This window comes from Hemiscyllium ocellatum, chromosome 4 (assembly GCF_020745735.1).
Source record: "Hemiscyllium ocellatum isolate sHemOce1 chromosome 4, sHemOce1.pat.X.cur, whole genome shotgun sequence".
NCBI lineage: Eukaryota > Metazoa > Chordata > Chondrichthyes > Orectolobiformes > Hemiscylliidae > Hemiscyllium > Hemiscyllium ocellatum.
This window is the reverse complement of record NC_083404.1, coordinates 33,931,548-33,949,423: the sequence shown is the minus strand read 5'-3', so window position 1 is coordinate 33,949,423 and position 17,876 is coordinate 33,931,548. Positions and strand designations below refer to the sequence as shown.

Below are 17,876 nucleotides of genomic sequence, written 5' to 3'. Positions count from 1 at the left end.
TCTTGTGTTGTCAGTCACTGACTCTCTCAAAGACTAAGGATTGGGTTAATTTAGAGTCATAGAGATGTACAGCATGGAAACAGACCCTTTGGTCCAACCTGTCCATGCCGACCAGATATCCTAACCCAATCTAGTCCCACCTGTCAGCACCCGGCCCATATCCCTCCAAACCCTTCCTATTCATACAGCCATCCAAATGCCTCTTAAATGTTGCAATTGTACCAGCCTCCACCACATCCTCTGGCAGCTCATTCCATACACATACCACCTTCTGCGTGAAAAAATTGCCCCTTAGGTCTCTTTTATATCTTTCCCCTCTCACCCTAAACCGATGCCCTCTAGTTATGGACTCCCTGACCCCAGGGAAAAGGCTTGTCTATTTATCCTATCCATGCCCCTCATAATTTTGTAAACCTCACCTCTCAGCGTCCGACGCTCTGAGGAAAACAGCCCCATCCTGTTCAGCCTCTCCCTGTAGCTCAGATCCTCCAATCCTGGCAACATCCTTGTAAATCTTTTCTGAACCCTTTCAAGTTTCACAACCTCTCCGATAGGAAGGAGACCAGAATTGCATGCGATATTCCAACAGTGGCCTAACCAATGTCCTGTACAGCCGCAACATGACCTCCTAACTCCTGTACTCAATACTCTACCAATAAAGGAAAGCATACCAAACGCCTTCTTCACTATCCTATCTACCTGCGACTCCACTTTCAAGGAGTCTATGAACCTGCACTCCATGGTTTCTTTGTTCAGCAACACTCCCTAGGACCTTACCGTTAAGTGTATTAGTCCTGCTAAGATTTGCTTTCCCAAAATACAGCACCTCACTTTCATCTGAATTAAACTCCATCTGCCACTTCTCAGCCTGTTGGCCCATCTGGTCCAAATCCTGTTGTAATCTGAGGTAACCTTCGCTGTCCACTACACCTCCAATTTTGGTGTCATCTGCAAACTTACTAACTATACCTCTTATGCTTGCATCCAAATCGTTTATATAAATGACAAAGTCCTACTGCAGTTCATTTGGAACAATACTTGTTGAAATATTTTGAAAGGAGATAGAGCCATTGAAAATTGCATTTTATAAGGTCTCAGAACTACTAAAACATTATGAAACTAAATACAACTACTTACTCCACTGTCCTTGTTATTCAACCTTTTTTATTCCAGTCCACCTCAAATCCAATTAAAAGAGCAATAAGAGCCTAACATATTAGGAATATCTCTTGTGGCAACCAATAAGTACCACTATCTAATAAACCTTGTAGAAGGTACACAATACAGACGTGCTGATGAATGGAATAATGATGAAATTGGCTGCTTTGTCCTGAATAATAATAAGCAGTAACTTTTCGGTCACTTCCTGGTTTTCAGAGGTTCCTTTTGATTACTCACAAACTCGTTTATTTGGTAATTCATTCAAGTAACTTAATATTTGATTTATTTGTGTTGATGTATGGTGTGTTTATGCTCCCACAGTAGAAGAATGAATGCACATCCTCAATGCTCACTGAGTGTATTTAAGACGGAGATAGATAGGTTCTTGATTGTCAAGGGTTATGGGAGAAAGCAGGAGAATGGCGTTAGGAAGCTTATCAGCTATGATCAAATGGTGAAGCAGACTTGATGGGCTGTTGGCCTAACTTCTGACTTACGGCTAAAGCCACCGAGCACATGGAAAATGTAAATTTCCTACAGGACATTATTTAAACTCTTAGAAGACAATAGATGTAAGTCAGGAACATTTTTTTTCCCCAATATAACTGACACACACTTTTTCTACTCAAAATATCATCAGCCTAAACATTGAGACTCCACATTCATTTGCCAAAAATTCATGACCTCGGGGTTTTCACATTTTCCTGGCACCTAGTTAAATATTCATTTGTTGTTTGATGTAAAAATGTTCTGCCTGCCTTCCATTTCCATATTGCAATTTCCCAGCCTGCACAACCCCTGAAGCCCCCCCCCCCCCCCCAATCTCCTTGAATAATTTTTTCCAGCACTCCAAGATACCTAACGGCATTTCCTTCCCCCAACCCAAAGTAGCCTCCTCCCATGACTTCTGGTGGATAGAAGACCTCCACACTTAAAACCCAGAACTTTACAATCTATGGCAAATCCACAACCACACTACAGACTTCCAACACTCCCCCCTCCCCCCAATACAAAATGAGCCTAAGGGGTGTAGGGATCTTCAAAAGAGGGAGATGGTCCACAAAGACAGAATGAGTTTGAAAAGGGATAAGGGGTCTGTAAATGTTGGAAAGGGCCTGCAATGAGAAGCGAATTTGAAACATTTCAGCAAATGAAATCTGACCTGTAAACACAAAAAGAGGTAATGTATTCCTTGCAAATATATGCAGAGTCTCTTGTTTAAAGATTTATTTTATTCATTTGTGGGATGTGGGTATCACTGGCTGGCCAGTATTTATTGCTGGCCCTAGTGCTACAGGAGTTCGGGAGCTATGGTAGGGAATGATTTTTGTAATGAATGTGTCAATTGCTTATTTTAATATTGCGCAGTTTTATTTCGTAAAGATTTGTATTCACACAGAATCATATCTCAAAGAATCTTGCCTACTGTGAATGACTTGAGGTGCAATGGCCATGTCAGGGCCAAATATAATAGTGCCTCACCAGTCTGTGGGAAGTTTGTTCAGGGTGATAGATTTGGTGTCAAGTGTGTCAGTTATTTTTTAACAAGTATTTTATTGATAGAAAATTGATGTGTTCTTTGTGTGTCTGGCATGAAGCATAATCGAACAGTGTTAAATATTGAGGAATTGTGAATTCTCCTAATCCTGCTTCTTTGTGTTCAAATCCATCAGATGCCAACACAAATAGAAAATGTGTTAGTACTTGGTAACTATATCAATCAATGAAGGAGTTAATGAGATTTAAGAAAGAGATCCTGAAAACCACAAGAAAAACAAATTATTTTTAGCTCTATTAAAGTCACAGGGAGGTATTTAAAATGGTAGGTTTGTTGCAATCTTGCACCAGACCTTTAAATTTGGTTATGGTCTAGTTAAAAACAATAACTTTTTGTTTAAAGTACATGATATTTGAGAACCTCAAATCTTTACTGTTACAGTAAAGCCGATTGATTTTCAGGGTCTTGAAATCTAAATATAAACTTTATTTACCCAAGTCAAAAATGTAAATAGCTTACAACATTTATCTCTCTCGCATCAAAAATCAGCAAGCGACATAAAGTCACCACCAAATTATGATCAAGCACAATACTGTGCAGATTAAATGGCAGATGTGACCAAAACTCCCTTGCACGTGTTTGCAACCCAGCTAGATATCATAATTACTTTGAGTCACAAAAGTCTTATCAACAATCAGTCTTTCTCCAGTGGAATTTCATTTCTCGTTCTTAAAGATTTGACTTCTTAACAACCTCCAATGTCATTTCAATTGGAATGCCTGAACATGGGCTCACCCCCTAGTGATTCAATCTCATTTTCCAGATGGTACTCTGACGTTGTGTCTCGGAATAATCTCCAGCTCTTAATAAGCTCCTCCCGAGTTTCTCCCAGGTCTGGGAAGTTGGAGCATGCAAACAGCACCAAATTGCAGCATGGAGGCTCAGTTTGTCCTCACGACCTATCCTACCTGCTAATCTCCTTTCCCATCTATCTGCTCCAACCTCCTTTCTGACCTATCACCTCCATCCGCACCCCATTTACCTATTGTACTCTTTGCTCCCTTCCCCCACCCTCCTCTCTGACCTATCATCTCCATCCCCACCCCCATTCACCTATTGTACTCTTTGCTACCTTCTCCCCAGTTCCATTCCCCCCCCCCCCCCCCCCCCCCCAATTTATCTCACCACCCTGGAGGCTCTATTCCTGATGAAGGGCTTTTGCCCAAAATGTCGATTTTCCTGGTCCTTGGATGCTGCCTGACCTGTGCTTTTCCAGCATCACTCTGATCGAAAAGCTGTAGGTGATATCTGCCCAATCTCTCAGATTTTATCCTTTCTCCGTTACACTTTCAAAATCTGGTCAGATACCAAGTTCACATGAGACAACATTGGAAAGTTACAACAGGAGGTGGCTAAGTGGCATAACAAAATAAGGTTTAATAAGAAAAATCTACATTATCCTAGAATTATGCTGAGTTGTTATAGCACAGAAGGAGTCCATTTGACCCGTTGTGTCTATGCTGGCTCTCTGACTGAGAAACTCATTAAATGCCATTATTCTGCCTACTCCCTATAATCCTGTTCATCCCTTCTCAGAAAACAGTCTCATTCTCCTTTGAATATTTCAATTGAATTTGACTCCACCACACTCAGCCAGTGCAACCCAGATATTAAGCACTCATTGTGTGAAAAAGAGCTTTGCTTCATTTTAGCTGAAAATGTGTTGCTGGTTAAAGCACAGCAGGTTAGGCAGCATCCAAGGAACAGGAAATTCGACGTTACGGGCCAGAGCCCTTCATCAGGAATGAGGGGAATCAGGAATTCCTGATGAAGGGCTCTGGCCCGAAACGTCGAATTTCCTGTTCCTTGGATGCTGCCTAACCTGCTGTGCTTTAACCAGCAACACATTTTCAGCTCTGATCTCCAGCATCTGCAGACCTCACTTTTTACTCTTTGCTTTATTTTAACCAAGGACTTGAAATCTTTGACTTCTAATTCTCCATTCTTTCATGAATGGGAAGTTTTTGTTTCCATCTACTCTGTTCAGACCTGTAGTGACTTTGAATACCTTTATCAAATCTCCCATTGATCTTTTCTCTAAGGAAACTCTTAACTTCTCCAATCTATTTTTATAAGGGAAGTTCTTCAAGTATGGAACTATTACACACTGCTGCTACTTGCAAGGTTTACAAACTTGGGAACTGTTACCACAACGAAGAACAAAGTAGCAGATACATGGACATAACATATGTATTTTTATCTCAAAATTACACATCATTCTGCTTGGGAACGACATCATCATTGTTTTACTGCTGCTGGGTCAAAATTCTAGAGCCTTCTCCCTAACCAAACCCACACCACACAATCATAGTGGTTCAACTTCTCAAAGGCAGTTAGGCTTGGATGATTCATGCATTGTCTTTTCAGCAATTGCAGCATTTCATAACTTAAAATTAACCAAAGGTATGAGGGATAGGTAAAATGCTAGTGGACAGACTGCCAGAAAGGGAAATGTGCGCAACAGACTCCAGTGGCCCAGAAACAAGGCAGTACCATATTCTGTCTTTTAAAAAGATCAGTTTGGTTATCCAATTACAACTGAAATGTCACTATATTATAATAAATACTGACCTTCAGAATTGAAATGTGATTACATTTTACCTCAGAAGAATAAGGATGATTAGAATAACTGCAAATTTACAAAACAACTTCATATTTAATATTCAACCACATGATAGAAGAAAACCCCGAGAAGATGCCCATAAGCAATATACAGGTGTATCTTACATCACAGGCAGCATCCAAGGAGCAGGAGAATCAACGTTTCGGGCATGAGCCCTTCTTCAGGAAAGCCCTTACTGAAGAAGGGTCGATTCTCCTGCTTCTTGGATGCTGCCTGACCTGCTGCGCTTTTCCAGCAACACATTTTCAGCTCTGATCTCCAGCATCTGCGGTCCTCACTTTCTCCTATTTTACATCACACTATTTAAATTTACACTATGCTATTTATGAATAGTTCCGTATAGCATATACATTTGTAAGCACCCACTCATTTTCTTTCAAATCTAAGCAGTTAAACTTTAGCATATCACAATAATGTTGACATGTACAATATATGATCTGAGTAGTGTACACTAATATACTAAATGTTATTCACCGTTGATTTGTGAACTATCACTAAAGACATACGTTTTGAAAATCTTTGCAACTCCTTGTCACAGAAAGCTGGGTGGAGGGGTGGGTAGAATCCTTGTGTATATTGAAGTTTGAGATGGACAGATTCTTGATTAGTAGGGGGAAATCAAGGGTCATGGGAAAAAGTAGGAACCTGAATGGGAAAGAGTGCCAGATCAGCCTTGATCCTATTGAATGGTGAAGTAGACTAGATGGGCTGAACGACCTACTCCTATTGCTATTTCTACGGTCTTAATAAACAGTAGCTTTAAGAGATAGACATCATTGACTGCAATCGACGAAATTACAAGCGCTATTCGCCGAGAATCGCCTGTGATGGTACATTTTGAGGGAGTGCTATACGGGAGTCTCCTGTACACTCCAATTGGCTTTGTTTTGCAGATGCTGGAAGTATACCTCTGTGACCTGGGTTGAATGACTGGATCATTAAACTAATTATTTAAGGGAGAAATTTAAAGGTAGAAAAGTAAATTGTAAGTGATGGAGTAACAAGTTAAATTCAAGTTAAGGGATTTAAATGAGAAGTGTGAAGCAATGGACGATTTGAAAAGCTCTAGAAATAATTTACCTGCAGGAATGTTACTTTTCTGGCTTCAGGGGTTGAGTGACTTTGCAGCAACACAAGTCTTGCCATCGGAAAGTGTTGTCAGTTCCTGAAAGACCGGCCCTAACTCTCTGTCGTGAGTTAAATTTGTGTTTAACTGTTCATGTGTGATGGGGACAAATCGTGCTGCAAATTGTGGCGGTTCTCAACACACACGGTATTTCAGACAAATTGCTATTTCTGTTTGTTTTAAACACGCCCAGCAAAGTGCGGACCCCTTGTTCTGGTCCCTGTAGGTGGGTCGTTTTTAGTTTGTAGTCAGCCACTCGATGTGACACAGTGGAGAGTTACCTGATCTGCAACGGAAATACTTGTCATTAAAGTTTCAGCTGTCGACGTGAGTTCGTGCGGGTGATCCGTTATCTGAAACGAGTTGGCCCAAGTAAAATGAAATGTGTGTTCTCTCCAACGAAAATCAACCTAAAATATTCTCTTTCAGCCTATTATTCCAAGGACCGTTACCCCAGCAACAGCCTTCAAACATCCACGGTGGAAAAGCAAACAAATGATTTCCTCAGTCTAGCGATGCTAATCTGGAGAGAGAGAGAGCGAGAGAGCTGAAGTCCTGCACGATTCACACCAAATCGTGCTCTGGGGCTGAATCAGAGAGCGGTGGCGGGGGCTGCCGCCTCTTGTTCAGTAAAGTTCACATTTGCAAGTTGCATGTCAGTCAAGTGCTCTCGCCCTGAATCGAGCATGCGGGCCACTGAGTGAAAGCGTGAAAGTTGGTGACAGTTGATACACACCGCCCCGCCCCGTGAGGGCCGCTTAGTGTCTAAATAGTTCTCTGAAGCGACAGGAGACGAGAGTTGAACTGAGATTTGGAGACTGAGGAGTGCCCTGGCGCTTTGCTGAGCTGCATGGCTAAACAAAAGCTGGCAACTTCCACGGAGTGAAAGGAATCACCAGAATAAGGCGACTGTACCCCCATCCACTTGCTGCAATATTGCGAAACTTTTTGTGGCAAAGAAGTTGTGCAGATACAAAAGCTTTTTTTTAAAAAAAACAAGAAAGTAATTCCGTGCATCCCCAGATTGTGTTTCCATCGGGAAAAAAAAGTTTGGAGAGCGTTATTTGCCGATTTGGGAGAGTAGCCAGGAGGGTGTGGGGATTGCTGATGTGAAAGCAGGAGGAGCTAGCAGCAAGTTCAGGACGTGGCTGAGTTGCAGAGAGCACCATGTCCAGCCCGGAGCTGCATGTGTGCCCCCCGGAGGAACCCTGGCAGCGGCCCCGCGTTGTCACCTTCTACAAGAACGGAGACCGCTCGTTCCGGGGCAAGGCGCTGCGGATCCCCGCCCGCCGCTACCTCTCGCTGGAAGCTCTCCTGGTAGAGCTCAGCCGCTGGGTCCCGCTGGCTAACGGCGTCAGGCGTCTGTACAGCCCCCGGGGCGGCCGCGCCGTCCGCTCTCTGGCCGAGCTGAGGGACGGACACGGCTACGTGTGCGCCGCCTTCGAGCCCTTCCGTGGCGGCTGGTACGGCCCGGAGGCACCGGGAGCTGCCGCATCTGGGACAGGTGAGAGAGAGGGAGATTCTACCCTTCTACCCATCCCTGCAAGGTTGTATGTATCATATTTCCACAAGTAGGTGCGATATCCTGTACAAGTTATGAAAAAAAGTTCTACCCCAATTCTGAATTGATTTTGGAAGCTTAATACCTTATGAAGCTTTCTGCATTTTAAGTGGAGATTAATGCTGTAAATATACTGTTCTCAAGAATACTCTTTGAACAAATGGAAGCTGATTTTTGCAAGCTGCATTTGTATTTTTGTATTGAGGTAGGTAATGGAAAGGGAACTGAATTCCAATATCTCTCCCTGTCAGGGTTCATGTGTCTTAGCTCCTCAGTGAACATTCTTCACAATTGACTTACTAAAAACCCTGGGAAACCACTTCTCACTGTCTGGAGCTGGAACATTACCTGTGTTTAAAGATGTTTTAAATTCCTCTGCCTCTTCCCCACTTTGGATTCTTAGTGTAATTTATGCTGAGGAGTGTTTGTGCTTTAGTCTTGTCCACATCACGTACAAACAGCAGTACTCAGCCCAACCAGTGATAAGGATTAGTTAGGCCTTGTCACCCTGCATTCTCAATGTAAGAAAGGAGAAATTCAAATAAAAAGGGAACATTTGCTTAACACGCTTGTTGAATTTATTAATATCTCTGAAAAAAATTCTAAAGGCCCTTACCATCTACATCATTTGTTTCTTTCACATTGGGTACTGTGGTTTGAAAAGAGATAACATAATCTGATTGTATTGAGTTAAAATTCTGTGACTGAACTTGTGTGACACATGAAGAAAAAGTCACGATGTTTTAACATGCATTCAAAGATGACAAAAGATCAAAAGCCAGTGAGCATTTTGAGTTTGATCCTGATTACCAATTGTAAATATTCATGAAATGCAGCATGATTCACTTTAATATCTGGATATAAATATGGAATTTCAATCGTCATTGCATCTATTTTTAGCATGTATGCAGTCTTTAATTTCAGATCCATCCTTGAGAACCAGACCTTTGTTTGCTCCTATTTCTGTGTTTCAGAATTAATATTTTAAAATCTGCCCTTGTTACTCCTGCTTTTAAAGCTCTTTTGTTACAGAACATTTAACATTTAGGAATAAGGTGACCATTGTATGGACTTGGCTTCTTCATCATTAGTTTTAATATTAATAAGGTTACATATTTAACAATTCCCAGGTGACATTTTACCAAGAGGTCTGGAATTGACAAACTATGGATTTAAATGATGTTGCAGCAAGAATGATCTGAATAGGCTGCCTTACTTGTTGCCATCCCTGTATTTGGTTTCAGATTTCAGCATCCGCAGTAATTTGCTTTTATATATGGTGTTTGGTATGCTTGCCCTAATTGGTCCTTGCACTGAGTGTAGGAGTTAGATTGTCGTCTCATGGCTGTACAGGACATTGGTTACGCCACTTTTGGAATACCGTATTCAATTCCGGTCTGCCCACTACAGGAATGATTTGGTTTTTTTTATAATATATTTTTAATTAAGAAAAAATAGATTTTTAAATATTACAACAAATACAAAACAATGCAATCCAAAACAGTACAAAAATAATACAAGACTAAATCCAAATAATAAAAAAAATTCCCCAGCCCACCCTCCTATACGAATGTATAAACATATATAGAGAAGTATAAAATTTAAAAAAAAACTAAACTAGCTATTTAACTAACTAAATAAATAACAACAAACTAATAATAATAACTCAGCCCAGCTAAACAAAACGCTCATACATTCACAGTTCCTCATCCCTGGATATTGGACTCATAAAACACAATTATTGCGGCTATATAAAAGCCCTTGTTAGTGTGACAGATAAATCTGTGTCCAGGTATTTCAAAAAGGGTTGCCATGTCTTGTAAAAATTCTCAGTTTTGTGGTGTACCATATTTGTGAGAAAATCCAGGGGAATATGCTTCCACCAACCTGACAGGCCTTGGGAGTTTTCTGATATCCAACCAAGCAAGATATTCTTCCTTGCACAGAATGTAAGAATATTGAAAAGTTTTTCCTTATGCGAGTCTGCAGGAAATACAATGGGTAGGCCCAAAAGGAGCGAAATAGGTCCTTCTCCACCACTACACCTAAAATCCTCTCCATTGCACACACCACAGCATTCCAATATGTTTGAAGCCTGCCACACGACCAAAGACAATGGGTAAGAGTACCCATACAGACCTTGACTTGGGACATGCTGAAGATACCCCTGGTGTAAATTTTGACAAACGGTCTGGGGCTAAGTGGACCCTGTGGAGAATCTTCAACTGTAAAGCATGGGTCCTATTGCAAATTGATATCTTCCTTGCATTCTCCCAAATATCCTCCCATGCCTCTGAAGAAACTTCAACACCCAGCTCCCTTTCCCACATCTTGCAGAGTCGATCAGACTTATCTGAGGTGGCACTCCCCAATTGGTGATATAAAGTACTGACAGAGAGTGTACTCTTAGCTATTAGTACCCCTCTTTCTATGTCAGATTTGTATAGATCAGTCAAAAGTGTGTTTTTTTTTAATAAAATCCCTAACTTGAAAAAAAAACGAAAGAGGTCTCTATTAGGTAACTCGTACTTCCGTACTGACTGATCGAAGGACATCATTACATCTCCCTCAAATAAATCACCATGCAAGATATACCCCTAGCTTTGCCCAATGTTTAAATCCTGAATCTATCATACCTGGTTGAAAACTCGGCATACCCACTAAAGGTGAAAACAATTTAATAATATTACCTTTCCTCTGCCGAATTGCCCTCCATGCTTTAACAGTATTGATGACTATTGGGTTATGGCAATATTCCCTGATTGTCCTCACCTTGTCCAAAAACAGCAAATTGGTAAGGGGGCACCTTGCTTGGGAGACTTCGATATCTAGCCATATTGAAAAAGGGTCCCCACAAACCCAATCACTTACATAGGCCAAAAGCAAGTTTAATTGGTAATTTTTAATGTCTGGAAGGTCTACTCCCCCCCAATCTTTGAGGCAACTGCAGTTTGGCTAATTTAATGAGGGGCCGTTTACCGTGCCAGATAAAGGAGCTGAACAAACTGTTCAGTCTCCTGAGTGTTTGTTTATTGAAAATCAGGAGGAGCATCCGTATAGGGTATAGCAAACAAGGCAGAATATTCATCTTAATAAGTGCTATACAACCCAACCATGAGACTGGAAGTGCCTCCCATCTTTGGAGATCTTGTCTAATTTTTTCAAATAATTGAGTAAAATTGGCTTTGAACAGCCAATCCAGAACTGGAGTAATGAATATGCCCAAATACACAAACCCCTCTTGTAACCACCTAAATGGGAATTTATAGTCACTCTCAAGGGCCAAATCTTTCATAAGACCACCCATGGGCATAGCCTCTGGTTTAGCAAAATTAATCTTATACCCTGAAAAAGCACCAAACGCGTGAATGCATTGTATCAGGCAAGGCACTGAAACTGCTGGATTTGTCAAGAAAATTAGAACATCATCTGCATTCAGCGAGATCTTATGTAATTTTGACCCCACTTCTGGAGCTGATATATTGAGATCCCCACGAATGGCCTCTGCCAACGGTTCAATCACCAACGTAAAAAGTAATTGTGAAAGGGGACAGTCCTGCTGGCTACCCCTAGAAATATTGCTTGATTGTACCCTGTTGGTAATGATCGCTGCGAGAGGTACACTGTAGAGAACCTTTACCCATCTTATGAAAACTTCGCCCAGACCAAACCGGTCTAGCCACTCAACTCAGTCAAGTGCCTTCTCTGCATCTAAAGAAATCACCAATCCCTGTATTGACTGCTGTTGGAATGCTTGAATTACATTAAGCAGCCTCCTAACGTTATTGGAGGATCTGCGACCCTTTATGAAACCCGTCTGATCCTCTTTAATAGTAGAGGGTAACACAGTGTCCAGCCTTAACGCAAGTGCCTTCGAGCAGATCTTAAAATCCACATTTAAGAGCGAGTTAGGCCTGTATGAAGCACAGTCTTCCGGATCCTTTCCTTTTTTAAGGAAAAGTGAAATATTGGCCTCGCTCAGAGATGGTGGGAGACAAACATGACTGAATGAATCATTAAACATATTCAGCATCAGGCCTGACAGTGTACTTGTAAATTCCTTATAGAATTCACTGGGAAGTCCATCAGGACCGGGCTCCTTTCCACTCTGAAGCTGCCTCACAGCTTCCTGCACTTCTTGCTCTGATAATGGGGCATTGAGAAAGGACTGTTGTTCGGGAGTCACACCCGGGAGCTTCAGATCTCTAAAAAAGGATTCCATTTTGGCCTGCCCCTCCTCACAATTCTCGGACTGATATAACTGGAATCACTGGAATGCCACATTAATCTTTTTAGAATCACATGTTAGGTTCCCAGACCCTTCCCTAATCGCTGTAATGGTTTGTGGGGCACTTCTCTTTCTGGCAAGGTATGCTAAGTATTTGCCTGGCTTGTCACCATGCTCGTATAACCTTTGCTTTGCAAAAGCCAGCTCCTTCTTTGCCATCTGCGTGAGCACGGAATTTAGTGTAGATCGCAATGCCGTAATCCTCTGTAGTTTGACCAACGAGGGTCTGTCAAAATAAGCCTTCTCGGCTGCCTTCAACTGTGCTTCAAGGAGATGTTGCTGCTCACCCTTCTGCCGCTTCCTACTTGTGGAATATGAAATAACTAACCCTCTGGCATAAACTTTGGCAGTTTCCAAGAGAACAGATGAGCTATCAACCGAGCATATGTTGATGTCTAGGAATGCCCGAAATTCCCTAGAGAAATACCCCACAAACTTGCTGTCCATGCGAATAAAGGGTCCGTTCACCAGTACCTTGAATCCACTGTAACATCCTTAATTTTAACTATGAGGTACACTGGACCATGATCAGAGATGGCAATATTACCAATCATACAGGATGCCACCAGATCTAGGGTTACCGCAGGGGTCAGAAAAAAATCAATCCTCGGGTGACATCTATGTGGATTGGGAAAAACGTGAAATCCCTACCTTTAGGGTGGAGACACCTCCAGACATCCACCAACCCTAATTCCCCACACAGACCCAATAACTGTTTAGTTTGTGCATAAGGTATCGAGGGACCTTTAGGCAACCTGCCTACTGTGGGGTCCATGAGGCAGTTAAAATCTCCCTCTATAATGATGTGCCGAGACTTGAGACTTATCAGTTTAGAAAAAGCATCTACAAAGAATTTAAGAGGATGAGCTGGGGGACAATAAACATTTAAAATGCCATATTCTTCCCCATTTATCAAGGCTTTAAGAATTACAATCCTCCCATGTGTGTCTTTAACACATTCCAACAATTTAAATGAGAGATTTTTCCTTACCAATATAGCCACAACCGTACTTCTGGTATTAAGTGATAAAAATAAACTCGGTCAAAGCCATTCTGCAGTAATTTCAGAAGCTCTTTGTCATCCAAATGTGTCTCCTGTACCAAAGCAATATCCACCTTCTCCTTTCTAAGACTCAAAAGTACCTTCTTCCTCTCAATCGGTGAGTGACTTCCCTTGATATTCCAGGTACTCCATTTAATCAAATCATTAGCCATAATCTTCTGCAATTATATTTAAATTCCAGAGAGGAGGAACTCGAACCACAAATTGCTGAGCCTTAGTGTCGCATGATCCACCAAATGTAAAAACTACATAAACTAAAACCACTACATTAAACAAACATACAAAATTATTAAAAATAAAAAAACAGCACAAACCAGAAAACAATCCAACATATAAAGCGCCAATAGCGCTAAGTAGGGGAACTCACCCCCTGCCTGGAGGGAGCAACTACCCATCCTTAACTGCCCATAAATAGGCATCTAACCATCTCAACCACCTTCACTTCTCCCAGCTAGAGCCACATCGCAAGCACAAGCTAAAAAGAATAAACACCCCATAGAATATCAATATGAATAAAAAAAACATTCTTTTATATAAAAAAAGGAGGGAAATAAATACCTCACCCACCCTTTGGTATGTCCTAACTTAGAAATTTAAAATGTCCATCTTAACCACCGCCAGACATAGTTTGAATCAAATTATCATCAATAGAGGGGAAAAAAAGGGGAAAAACAAAGCTCCAACCGGATTTCCTCCATTTCTTTTACAGAATGATAAACGCATCCCCAAGCAACAATATTTATACATACTACAATTATTTAGATTAGGTTAGTTTGTCCACAAAGTCTCTTGTCTTCTCCGATGTGTCAAAGAGATGCATGGGTCCATCTAAGATGATTAGAAGCACTGCCGGATATCTCAGGGAGTACTGAATCCCAAGCTCCTTCAGTCATGTCTTGACACCATCATACGATTTTCATTTCTGGATCACCGCTGTTGAAAACATGATCTTAGACCCCTCGTAAATTAGGGCCTTTGGATCCTTCTCCTGGAGTCTGGAAGCCTCCATGACTCTCTCCTTATCCTGGTAATGATGGAACCGCACCAGAAAAGGACGAGGGCGTTGACCCAGGCCCGACCTCCGTGCTGTGACCCGGTGAACCCTCTCTATCTTCAAACCTCTCATGCCAGTCTCCAAGTCAAGGAATTTCGGAAGCCAATCTTCAACAAATTCAACAGGCCGCTCACCCTCCTTACCCTCAGGCAGATCGATGATCCAAAAGTTTTTAACCTGCCCCTTGGTCACGCGAATTAGTGAACTTCCGTCTTCAGGGCTTGGATCTCTTCCTTAAATGAACTGGCATCAGCTTCCACCATTATGACCCTGTGCTCCACTTCATCCATCCTCTTCTCTAGGTCTCCCAGCTGCTGCTCATGCTTCTGCAGCATAAGAGAGACTGGAGCTAACTTCTCTTCAATCTGTTTCCCCAAAATCTCGCGCGATTTCGAGAGCTGGTTCACCAGGTCCTGGAGAGTAATCTCCTCAGATGCTCCTCCTCCCTTTTTAGGCATTTCTGGAAATACAAGTAAGTCAATTTTTAAATGTTTCTTGGGGCTCCACAATCTTTCTAACGCCCCAAGAAATCCTGATGACCTGGGTTGGGTGGGTTAAAAGACCGTCTTGTTCCTGCTGCGATGCGAAGCTCTGCAGTGTGATCCTCTCAGATCACCGCCATCTTACATCCCCCAGGAACGATTTGTTAAACTTGAAAGAGTTCAGAAAATAGGTACGAGGATGTTGCTGGGGTTGGAGGGTGTGAGTTATAGGGAGAAGCTGAATAGGTTGGGGCTATTTTGCCTGGAGTGTCTCATAGAGGTTTATAAAATCATGAGTGGCAAAGATATGGTGAATAGCCAAGGTATTTTTCCCAGGGTGTGGGAGCCCAAAACTAGGGGGTGTAGGTTTAAGAAGATAGAGGATGATTTAAAAGGGACCTGAGGGGCAACATTTTCATGCAGAGGGTGGTGCATTTATAGAATGTGCTGTCAGAAGAAGTGGTAGAGGCTGGTACAATTAAAACATTTAAAAGGCAACTGATTGGGTACACAAATAAAAAGGGATATGGACCAAATGCTGGCAAAATGGACTTGCTTAAATTAGAAATGAAAACAGAAATTATTGGAAAAGGTCAGCAGGTCTGTCACCATCTGTGAAGAGAAATCAGATCCTTCAGCGGAAGGGACACTGGACCGGAACATTAACTCTGATTTCGCTTCACAGATGCTGCCAGACCTGCTGAGTTTTTCCAACAATTTCTGGGTTTTTTTGTTTTTCGTTTACAGTGCTTTTGGTCTTTTGATTTATTTAGGATATCTGGTCGCATGGACAAGTTGGACCCAAGGGTCTGTTTCTGTGCTGTACCACTCTATAAGCAACCAACATAGAATCATATTATTTTCATTCCTTTATAGAATCTGGCTGGGCCAGCCTTTGTTACACATCTCTAATTGCCTTGAGAAGTTAATGGTGTACCGTCATTTGAACAGTTGTAGCCCATGTGGTGCAGGTACATCCACAGAGTCCTGGGAATTTGATCCAGCAACACTGAAGAAAGGACAATATAGATCAAAGTCAGAACATGTTCTGCTTACAGGGGAATTTGCAGGTAGTGTTGTTTCCATGCATCTGAAGTTCTTGTCCTTCTAGGTAGTGAAAGTTGCAGGCAAGCAGGGTGTTGTCAAAGGTGCCTTTGTGAGTTGCTGCAGGGCATCTTGTAGATGGTAAACACTGTTGTCACTGTGCTCACTGTTCAGTGACTGAATATTCAGTTTGGTGGATCCAGCAGACTGATTTTTCCTGGATGCTGCTAGACCTCTGAGTTTTTGGAGCTGCACCTCTTCTTGCAAGATAGTCCTGCATCTCCTTTCTGAGCTGGACTGGCTTTGGAGGTGAGGTAAGCTAAACATGCAGAATTTCCAGCCTTTGGCTGGCTATAGCAGCCTCAGTATTTATATGGTTAGTCCAGTTTAGTTTCTGGTCAATGGTAGTTCTCCAGGTTATTGATAATAAGTGTTTCAGCAGTGATAATATTGTTAAGTGTCAAGGGACAATGCTTACATTCTCTGTTATCATTGCTTGACAGTTCTGTGGAGTAAATGTTTCTTGCCTTTATCAGCTCAAGGCTGAATGTTGTTCAAGTTTTGCTACATTTGGACATGGACTGTTTCACAATCTGAGGTGTCGTGAATGTTACTTAACATCATATAATCATCAGTGAACATCTCCACATCTGACTGTATAACGGCGTGGAAGTTATTAATGAAATATACAATGGTATTTGAGCTTAATGTACTTTCCGGAGGAACCCCTGCAATGATGGCCTGGAACTGAGCATAAATGGAGACAAGTGGTGTCTTATACTGGTGCTGGCTCTGCAAGGGCTATCCAACTAGTCCCATTTCCCTGATTTTTCAAAATACTCCTAAAAATCATTCCCTTTGAAGTGTGCAAGAGTCCGAAGTGTCACTTTTTTTTTTCAGAAGAAAAGTCCTAGAGTTAACCCTAGAGTCAGGGGAGATCCAAGATGGCGGCGACTCAGCAAGTCTGAGTTTACAGTGCTCTTCCCAAAACCTGAGTAAAGTGAGTTACTCACCCCCACCACACTTACCAAACCACCCAAAAACATTTTCTAACCTTAATTAGCTGCTTACTATTATATTTAAGCAGTTTAATATTAAGTGGATAATGAGTAAACCAAAGGGATCCCGCAGCTCTCAGAAAACAAAGACCCCTCCCCCACCCTCCTCTCCTCCTGCTGCAGCTGATGTAAAAACAGGCCTTGAAGAGATGATTGCCAGGCTGGAAACGACACTCGTCAATTTCATCGCAGAATCCAGACAGAGATGGAACTCATTCGAAGAAAAGCTACAAAAGCACAGCCAGGCTATTGAGGAACTGCAGGGCTGAGTGGAGGGGGCGGAGCTAAAGGCCACGACCTCCGAGGCTGCAGCACAAACAGCTGCAGAACAGGTGCGAGCTCTGGAGCAGAGAGTCCGGGCCTTTGAAATCTACATGGATGACCTGGATAATAGAAATCGGAGAAAGAATATCCGTCTTCTGGGCCTCCCTGAACAAGAAGAGAAGGGACAGTTAGCAGTATTTCTGGAGCGATGGCTGCCCCAGCTTTTAAACCTGGGGGCTGAAACTGATCGGGTAAGGGTGGAGTGGGCCTACCGGGTCACAGCACGCGGATCTGGCCCAAACCAGCGCCCACGCCCGGTCCTGTTCCGGCTGCAGAGTTATAGGGAGAGGCAGATACTCCTGGATGCCTCCAGAAATCTTGGAAAGGATCCTAAAGCTATGATTCATGAAGGATCCAAGATTATGTTATTTCAGGACTTCTCCCCGGCTCTGGCACGAAGGAGGAAGGCGTTTGATGAGGTGAAGAAATGTCTAAGGAACTTAAATATTCAATACACCTTACGCTACCCAGCGACGTTATGCTTTAACCACGAAGGATCCGAGTATAATTTTAGATCATCAGAAGAGGCTAAGG

At 42.2% G+C, this 17,876-nt stretch overlaps 1 protein-coding gene across 1 annotated transcript in view; it reads left to right on the top strand.

Moving 5' to 3' along the window:
• The first annotated feature begins 7,519 nt into the window (after positions 1-7,519).
• Positions 7,520-17,876, top strand: part of LOC132815175 (serine/threonine-protein kinase DCLK2-like) — a 37,591-nt gene continuing 27,234 nt past the window's right edge. The window contains exon 1 of the mRNA XM_060823988.1: positions 7,520-7,972. Coding sequence (XP_060679971.1) covers positions 7,636-7,972 — 337 coding nt within the window. The 5' untranslated portion in view covers positions 7,520-7,635. The remainder of the gene's footprint in view (positions 7,973-17,876) is intronic.